General features: G+C 46.4%; 1 protein-coding gene across 1 annotated transcript in view; it reads right to left on the reverse strand.

Annotated features, from left to right (window-relative positions):
- Positions 1 to 9,269, reverse strand: part of LOC126419059 (fatty acid-binding protein, muscle-like) — a 159,150-nt gene extending 149,881 nt beyond the window's left edge. Inside the window, exon 1 of the mRNA XM_050086138.1 lies at positions 9,115 to 9,269. Within this exon, the coding sequence (XP_049942095.1) occupies positions 9,115 to 9,187 (73 nt within the window). The 5' untranslated portion in view covers positions 9,188 to 9,269. The remainder of the gene's footprint in view (positions 1 to 9,114) is intronic.
- Between the last annotated feature and the right edge of the window lie 959 nt (positions 9,270 to 10,228).

A 10,228-nucleotide genomic window follows, 5' to 3' on the forward strand; every position in this document is an offset into this window, starting at 1 on the left:
CAAAGGCTGCGCACTCTGCTGTATATTATATCTCCTGCCGAAAGGTGACGGATTAACCATTCAGTGCAAACTCCTCTTCTGGCACCAGCTCATACATCCGGTCATCTTGTATGGTTCGGAGGTATGGTCTACAGTGTCAAACACAGCAGTAACCCGACTTCAATGTCTCCAGAAGAAAGTTTTCCGTGTCATCTCGGACACTGTCAGATACGTCCACAACACGTACATTAGAGTCTTTTTAGGCCAAACTACCATTTACACACTTACTCAGGACAAATCCACAAAATTCTACGAAACTGCACAAACTTCGCCCCACTTTCTCGTTCAAAATTTAGGACACGAGCCACCAGAAGCTTCTCACAAACGCCTAAAATTAACCCCTACACGCCACTTTAGCGACCAAAAACACACACATAAAACACGAAAAACAAGTACGCATCCCAAACCTCTCTTCTTCACGAAATCCCCTAGGGCATTCTGAAGTCAGACGGGCACAGTCCAGTGGTACTACATGCACAACTATAACCATAGCCTCGTCGCTCGTTTATGGATATATATGCACAATTCACAGCAATATTTACACAGTGAAGTCCGAAGGGATATAGAAGTGCTCTTGTCTCAATTAACTTTACAGAATGACGTCCATTCCATTGTTGTTGGAGAGGCATTGATGATATCCCTTCACTCTCCACTGGAACGTCCCATTGGACTTTCCTCTAAAATAAAGTCAATGATCTGCTCTGCAGCTTCACCGTCTGAGGAATCTGAGAGTCCCCATTCATACATGATGTACTTAGTTCTTCCGTATCCACTTTGGATTCTGTTCAATTGACACCAACTCTTCTAGGCAGTCGCAATTCTGATGTACATATAGGGTCTTCGAGGCAATGGTGACATATGCTGGTGTTGTGTCTCCATGTCTCCTTCCACACAACTTCAGTCTTGAGTGATCACATGTCACGAGCTGTCCAGAATTCTTTCCTCGACTTGAGACGCATGCTGGGTGGATTGAGCACGATTTCCGGGGCATGTAGTCATCGCGAAAACTGTAGGTTATTAATACTTTCCCATTTGCAGGTCAGTGCTTCTTGTCGTCTCAGATATGGTGGTGTAATGTTACTGAGAGCAGACAGCCAAGGTAGAGGAGTTGATCTCAGATTAGCTGCTATGATTCTCACGGTATCATTCAAACGATACCATGACAGTCACACTCTTGTACCATACTGGTGGGCAATATTCAGCCACAGAAGACACAAAAGATAAGATACGGAGAGTGTCTGCTTGAGACCTACAAGAGGTTTTAAAGGTAGTTTTCTGATAATATTCTTTCTAGTCTTTCATTTTCTTGCAAGTGACACGAGGTGAGTGCTGAATGATAGTAAACGATCCAGTGTGATTCCAAGATACTTGGGTTGAGAGTTGTCCATAACCGTTTGGTTACAGAAGATGACTTTTAGCTGCTGGTTTGCTAATCGCCACAATCTACATTTTCTGTAATAATCACGAATTACTCTCAGATCTACTGCGAGCACATTTCTTCCGTCCTCTAGGTGCTTGCTTTGAAATCCACTGGCAGTATCATCTTCGTAGCAGAACTTCCTGGATACATTTCCTGAATGAAATTTTCACTCTGCAGCGGAGTGTGCGCTGATATGAAACTTCCTGGCAGATTAAAATTCTGTGCGGGATCGAGACTCGAACTCTGGACCTTTGCCCTTTTGCGGGCAAGTGTTCTACCATCTGAGCTACCCAAGCACGACTCACGACACGTCCTCAGAACTTCAATTCCGTCAGTACCTCGTCTCCTACCTTCCAAAGGTCCAGAGTTCGAATTTCCGTCCGACACACAGTTTTAATCTGCCAGGAAGTTTCTGGATACAGTTTCTAGCGTGGACATCCAGCGCCACATACCTACTGAGACCTAGCATGAAGTTGCCAGATCCGTGCCACACAGAATCGATGGCGTTTCAAAGGCGGACCGACACGCCATGAAATGGGTGGAGATAATGATCTGGCTCGTCAGTGTGTATTTCCTGATTTTGTGGAAAGTGAAATTGCACTCCGTGTCATGCCCTGTGCCTAGCCCACTGAAAGGGCGCGGGAGCGGACTGGAGTCCGCCTCTGCGCTGAATGGGGCGGCGGCGGTGCGTCGCTTGGCTGCCGACACGGTGAGGTCCTTATCTGAGCGGCTATAAATACGCTCCGTTGAATTAGGCAGACGCGGGTGAATTGCGTCGGCCGTGACTCCAATCAGCCAACACTGTGCCGGTCGCGACCCTGCCTTTTGTTTTTATCCTTCGATCGGACTCTGCTGCATTGGGGCTTGAGACGGGCAACACTGTTCGCTACTCACCTCACACAAATGCCAGCGAAGTAGTTGTCGGTTAGTAATTCGTATATTTACTAAAATATCCTTAACATACACGAAAGCTAAACGATACTGAATTGCGTCTCTAGTAATCGATAATTTCACGTCAATTATTGGCTTCACGCATTTATAAGAACTAAAATTTAAAAAAATATTTTGCGATAACAACATGTTAAGAATTTGCTAGAATACCGTAACATCTCGGTCAAAGAAGGCGACACCAGTAACTCCCATCCCTTCCCCCTCCCCATCCCACTCCAGATTCCCATCTTAGTAGTAAAGAACTAATATACTAAAATATCGTTCCCCATGCTGAAGTTTTACTGCATGAAGAACGGAAATGTAGCAAGTGATAAACTTCCGTCGTTCCACTGTTTTGTGTGTGAGGGAGGGGGCGGGGGTGGGTCCCAGAGAAGAATAATTTTCAAAGTGTTGGGAAATATGTGTAAGGTTTGTTGGAAATCAGTCTCAAATAATGGATGAAAATAGTCTGAGTAATTTGCGCACCATGAATTACATTGCCTCAAGACATACACTCCTGGAAATGGAAAAAAGAACACATTGACACCGGTGTGTCAGACCCACCATACTTGCTCCGGACACTGCGAGAGGGCTGTACAAGCAATGATCACACGCACGGCACAGCGGACACACCAGGAACCGCGGTGTTGGCCGTCGAATGGCGCTAGCTGCGCAGCATTTGTGCACCGCCGCCGTCAGTGTCAGCCAGTTTGCCGTGGCATACGGAGCTCCATCGCAGTCTTCAACACTGGTAGCATGCCGCGACAGCGTGGACGTGAACCGTATGTGCAGTTGACGGACTTTGAGCGAGGGCGTATAGTGGGCATGCGGGAGGCCGGGTGGACGTACCGCCGAATTGCTCAACACGTGGGGCGTGAGGTCTCCACAGTACATCGATGTTGTCGCCAGTGGTCGGCGGAAGGTGCACGTGCCCGTCGACCTGGGACCGGACCGCAGCGACGCACGGATGCACGCCAAGACCGTAGGATCCTACGCAGTGCCGTAGGGGACCGCACCGCCACTTCCCAGCAAATTAGGGACACTGTTGCTCCTGGGGTATCGGCGAGGACCATTCGCAACCGTCTCCATGAAGCTGGGCTACGGTCCCGCACACCGTTAGGCCGTCTTCCGCTCACGCCCCAACATCGTGCAGCCCGCCTCCAGTGGTGTCGCGACAGGCGTGAATGGAGGGACGAATGGAGACGTGTCGTCTTCAGCGATGAGAGTCGCTTCTGCCTTGGTGCCAATGATGGTCGTATGCGTCTTTGGCGCCGTGCAGGTGAGCGCCACAATCAGGACTGCATACGACCGAGGCACACAGGGCCAACACCCGGCATCATGGTGTGGGGAGCGATCTCCTACACTGGCCGTACACCACTGGTGATCGTCGAGGGGACACTGAATAGTGCACGGTACATCCAAACCGTCATCGAACCCATCGTTCTACCATTCCTAGACCGGCAAGGGAACTTGCTGTTCCAACAGGACAATGCACGTCCGCATGTATCCCGTGCCACCCAACGTGCTCTAGAAGGTGTATGTCCCCCATTGAGCATGTTTGGGACTGGATGAAGTGTCGTCTCACGCGGTCTGCACGTCCAGCACGAACGCTGGTCCAACTGAGGCGCCAGGTGGAAATGGCATGGCAAGCCGTTCCACAGGACTACATCCAGCATCTCTACGATCGTCTCCATGGGAGAATAGCAGCCTGCATTGCTGCGAAAGGTGGATATACACTGTACTAGTGCCGACATTGTGCATGCTCTGCTGCCTGTGTCTATGTGCCTGTGGTTCTGTCAGTGTGATCATGTGATGTATCTGACCCCAGGAATGTGTCAATAAAGTTTCCCCTTCCTGGGACAATGAATTCACGGTGTTCTTATTTCACTTTCCAGGAGTGTATATACTGAGGTGACAGAAGTCGTGGGATACCTCTTAACATCGTGTCGCAACTCCTTTTGCGCGACGTAGTGCACCAACTCGACGTTGCAAGGACTGAACAAGTAGTTCGAAGTCCCCTGCAGAAATATTGAGCCATGCTGCTTCTATAGACATCCATTATTGCGGAAGTCGTCTTTGCTGGGTGGTAACGTGCTCGCCTCCCATGCAAGCAGGCCCGGTTTCGATTTCCGGCCGGGTTTGAGATTTTCTCCGCTCGGGGGCTGGGTGTTGTGTTGTCCTCATCATCATTTCATCCTCATCCCCGGGGCGCAAGTGACCCACAGTAACGTCGACTAAAATAAGACTTGCACTCGACGGCCGAACTTCCCCAGATGGGCCCTCCCGTCCAACGATGCCATACGCTGATTTCATTTCATTTCAATGCGAAAGTGTTGCCGGTGCAGAGTTTTGTGCACTACTGAAGTCTCGATTATGTCCCATAAATGTTCGATGATATGTATGTGGAGCGATTTGGGTGGCCAAATTATTCGCTCGAATTGTCCAGAATGTTCTTCAAATCAATTGCGAACAATTTGGCCTTGTGACATGGTACATTGTCATCCATAAAAATTCCATCGTTGTTTCGAAAAATGAAGTCCACAAACGGCAGCAAATGGTTCCCAAGTAGCTGAACGTAACCATTTCCAGTCAATGATAGGTTGATTTGGACCAGAGGACCCAGACCATTCCATTTAAACACAGCCCATACCATCATGGAGTCATCATCAGCTTCTTCAGTGCCTTCTAGATAGAACTTCGTGGGGACTGTGCCACAGCCGAACCCTACCGTCTAGGGTCCAACCGATGTGGTCCCGAGCCCAGCAGAGGCGCTACAGAAGGTGTCGTGCTGTTAGCAAACATTGTCTGCTGCCGTAGTCTATTAACGCCATATTTAGCCACTCTGTCCTAACGGATACGTTCGTTGTACATCCCACATTGATTTCTACGGTTGTTTCACGTAATGATGCTTGTCTGTTAGCACTGACAACCCTACGCAAACGCCATTGCTCTCGTTCGTTAAGTGAAGGCCATCGGCAACTTCATTGTCCGTGGTGACAGATAATGCCTGAAATTTGGTATTCTCGGCATACTCTTGACACTGCGGATCTCGGAATATTGAATTACCTACGATTTCCGAAATGGAATGTCCCATGCGTCTAACTCCCACTACCATTCTGTAATCAAAGTCGTGCAGCCATAATCACATTGCAAACCTTTTAATGCGGATCACAGGAGTACAAATTACAGCTCCGCCAATGCACTGCCCTTTTATAGGTTGTGCACGCGACCCTGCCGCAATCTATCTATATATATATAGATATAGATAGATAGATAGATAGATCGCTATCCCGTGACTTTTGTCATCTCAGTGTACACAGTTTCTAACTTTAATACTTGACTTCTTGTGCTAAACATTTCACGTAAGATTATAACTCTCAATAAGTATATTACAACTGAATTTCAATTTTTAAATTCTGCCAATAATTACTATGAAATACTGAAGGTCAAATTTTTCTTGCTCTTGGTAGCATCACTTGACTTTCATTTCTCCAAACGCATGAAGACTCATTAGTGTTGTACACAGAGAAGTCAGAGTGCTAGAAAATTGTTCCGAAATGCAAGATCTGCAAATAATAGACTCTTAGAGTAGGGATCTTTGACATAAACAAATGTAAAGTATTGCGGATAAATATGGAAAGACCTATACTTATATAATTACATCTCTATAGAACAATCACTGGAAGTACTCACATCGATTAACCTATCGGTAACAAAGCATTTTCCAGAGCGCGCATCACCAAAGTGTGGGGAGGGGAGGGGGCGGACAGGATTACTTTATGCCCACCATAAGAAAATTAAAAATATAACGACATTCGATAATTGTTGTTGACTTATATTAATAACGTATTTTTTAAAGGAGTCTTGATGTGTAAGTAGGGTCCAGAAACTGAAAATATAATACCAAGAAGGGGTGCTTTACGACCACTGCAAAAAATTTTAAAATTGCTTACATTTACCAGCAACACCTTGTTAAAGATCTACTGATGTGTAAGTAAGATCCTGAATTTGAAAATATTGAATATGGCATTCACTGGTAATGTGATATCTACTACTAAGATTTAAATTTTTGGGTTACGATTAAGTGAAAAAGTTAAAGCATTTACGGTAATTGGTAGAATTCATTAAAGACAATTAAAAAAATCAGGATTTTGGAATATAAAGTAAGCGACTAGGTCACAATATTTTCAAAAGATGGGAATAAATTATTCCCCTGCCCCCTCACCCCTTGGCATCGCGAGGTTTAACTACCTCGGAGTGTGTGAATGGAGCGATTTAAAGCTGAGCGAACACCAAAATGTAATCGCACGTAAGGCAGACACTACACTGAGATTCCTCAGGAAGTGTAGTCCATTCACGCAGGAGGTAGCCTACAAAACTTCAGTTCGATCAATACTTGAATGTTGCTCGTCAGTCTTGTACCCATAGTAGATAGAACTGAGAGAAGAAATAGAGAAGATCCAAAGAAGCACGTTTCGTTAAAGATTCATTTAGCAAGCGCAGAAATATTACGGAGATACTCATCCAACTCCAGCGGGAAAGGTTGCAAGAGAGGCATTGTACAACACGGTATGGTTCACTGTTAAAATTTCGAGAGCGTACGATCCTAGAAGAGTCGATCTTTATTTGATTCCCCCTATCCATATCTCACGAAAAGATAATAAAGGTAAAATTAGAGCGGAAGCGATTAATGAAAATTTGTACCGAGGGTGGCATTTGAGTCCGGGTCCCTTCCCACTTGGTAGATGAGCTAACCATTACGCCACCCTACCACAGTGGCTTTGCACCACTGCACGAACTACCCTAGCACACCTTCCTCCTCAACACAAATTACCATTCATGCCTCAGCCCACTTGGTATTCCCTCTAAACTCGAGCAGCATTGCAAAGGCTCTTCAATATCTTGGATTAAGACCTCAGTATCGGACGAATCGGGGAATGCTGTCTGAGACTTAGGTGAAGGTGCTTTAAATCAAATGAAGTGGGCTGAGGAGTGATAAGGAATTTGGACTGAGGAGGTAGGCGTGCTAGTGTTGTCCGTGCACTTGTGCAAAGCCACTGTGCCGGGATGGCGTAGTGGTTAGCTAATGTGCCTAGTAAGCAAGAGACCTGGGTTCGAATCCCAGTCTTGATACAAATTTTCATTCATCGCTTACATCATAAATGTTTAAGGCCTGAAAAGGACTCTGGAACCATGTAATTTCATTTGACTGAAATTAGAGCGATTCGAACTCACATGAAGGCATACCAACAACCGTTCTTAATGCGGAGCAGGAAAGGAGGGAAGTGACAGTGGTACATCGATCTGTTGCAGAATTTTAGAACATGTTTTCTGCTCGCGTATCATGTCGTTTCTGGAAACCCAAAATCTATTCTGTAGGAATCAACATGGATTCCGGAAACAGCGATCGTGTGAGTCCCAACTCGCTTTATTTGTTCATGAGACCCAGAAAATATTAGATACAGGCTCCAGGTAGATGCCATTTTCCTTGACTTCCGGAAGGCTTTCGATACAGTTCCACACTGTCGCCTGATAAACAAGGTAAGAGCCTACGGAATATCAGACCAGCTGTGTGGCTGGATTGAAGAGTTTTTAGCAAACAGAACACAGCATGTTGTTCTCATTAGAGAGACGTCTACAGGCGTTAAAGTAACCTCTGGTATGCCACAGGGGAGTGTTATGGGGCCATTGCTTTTCACAATATATATAAATGACCTAGTAGATAGTGTCGGAAGTTCCATGCGGCTTTTAGCGGATGATGTTGTAGTACACAGAGAAGTTGCAGCATTAGAAAATTGCAGCGAAATGCAGAAAGATCTGCAGCGGATAGGCACTTGGTGCAGGGAGTGGCAACTGACCCTTAACATAGACAAATGTAATGTATTGCGAATACATAGAAAGAAGAATCCTTTATTGTATGATTACATAATAGCAGAACAAACATTGTTAGTAGTTACTTCTGTAAAATATCTGGGAGTATGTGTACTGAACGATTTGAAGTGCAATGATCATATAAAATTAATTGTTGGTAAGGCGAGTGCCAGGTTGAGATTCATTGAGAGAGTCCTTAGAAAATGTAGTCCATCAACAAAGGAAGTGGCTTACAAAACTCGTTCGACCTATACTTGAGTATTGCTCATCAGTGTGGGATCCTTACCAGGTCGGGTTGACGGAGGAGATAGAGAACATCCAAATAACATCGGCGCGTTTCGTCACAGGGTTATTTGGTAAGCGTGATAGCGTTACGGAGATGTTTAGCAAACTCAAGTGGCAGACTCTGCAAGAGAGGCGCTCTGCATCGCGGTGTAGCTTGCTGTCCAGGTTTCGAGAGGGTGCGTTTCTGGATGAGATATGGAATATATTGCCTCCCCCTACTTATACCTCCCGAGGAGATCACGAAAGTAAAATTAGAGAGATTCGAGCGCGCACGGAGGCTTTCCGGCAGTCGTTCTTCCCGCGAACCATACGCGACTGGAACAGAAAAGGGAGGCAATGACAGTGGCACGTAAAGTGCCCTCCGCCACACACCGTTAGGTGGCTTGCGGAGTATAAATGTAGATGTAGATGTACCTCGGCCCGCACATCGTCGGCGGCTTGTGGAGCATAGACACAGACGTAGATGCAGAATGCCTTAGTGAGAAGAACAAAAAATGTACCTGGTTGCATCAATTTGTATCTTCAAATGTTGATCTTGTGTAAGTCATCAAGCACACCAGGTGACTTACCCAGAGCCTTCATGACTTCGTCGAAGTTCTCGCTCTCGGCGAGCTTGTACTGCTTATCGAAGACGAGAGACATGTCGCCTGCCGGTCTGTTCCTGGTGCTGGAGAGCTGGTGTGCTGGAGTGCCGTGGTCGGACTGACTGGAGGCTGCGGCGCTCTTCCTGCTTCCTCGGCGGCCGCGGCCAATGGGCTGGCCAATGGGTGGGCGGCGCGCAGATTGGCGCTTTGAGGCCCTCTCTTGTTTGTCGCCGCGACGCTCCCAGCCGCCAGCAGGCCGTCACGCCACCTCACCGGCGCACCAGACGCCCAGCAACTGCGCAGTCGAGTCTGGTGGGGCTCCCACGCGGGACAAACGATTGGTTTGGAGGTTGCGCTGCAGTATTTGTAACCAAGGCCTGAGCGTGAACATTTCTTCACACAAGCGACATCTCATTCTCATCTCCCCCGCCCCCTTCCTCCTTACTTTCACGGTCCCCGCCACGAATCCAGTCATTAGTTGCCTTCCCTTGTGCTTTTACTCATGTCATAAATACAGTAACCTATATACGCAACTAAATCATACCATACACGCTTTTCCCGTGCTGGAGCTGGGTTCGATTTTTGGTGTCAGCACCAATTTAAAATGACATGTTAGTCACTGAAATGGCTTCAGATGAAAATGTTTGGACGAAGCTGTAAGTCGCTAGAAATTTATTATACGGGGTGTTTCAAAAAGAATATACGTATTACAAGGCATTATTTTGTTCAAACTATCGATCGATGTGCCTCGCCTCGGCTATTCGAGAAACGAATATACAGGGTGGTCCATTGACAGTGACTGGACCAAATATCTCACGAAATAAGCATCAAACGAAAAAACCACAAAGAACAAAACTCGTCTAGCTTGAAGGGAGAAACCAGATGGGGCTATGGCTGGCCCGCTATATGGCGCTGCCGTAGGTCAAACGGATATCAACTGCGTTTTTTAAAATAGGAACCACCATTTTTATTACATATTCGTGTAGTACGTAAAGAAAAATGAATGTTTTAATTGGATCACTTTTTTCGCTTTGTGATAGATGCCGCTGTAATGGTCACAGACGTATAAGTACCTGGCATCACGTAACATTCCGCCAAT

This window comes from Schistocerca serialis, chromosome 9, assembly GCF_023864345.2.
Source record: "Schistocerca serialis cubense isolate TAMUIC-IGC-003099 chromosome 9, iqSchSeri2.2, whole genome shotgun sequence".
NCBI classification, from domain to species: domain Eukaryota; kingdom Metazoa; phylum Arthropoda; class Insecta; order Orthoptera; family Acrididae; genus Schistocerca; species Schistocerca serialis.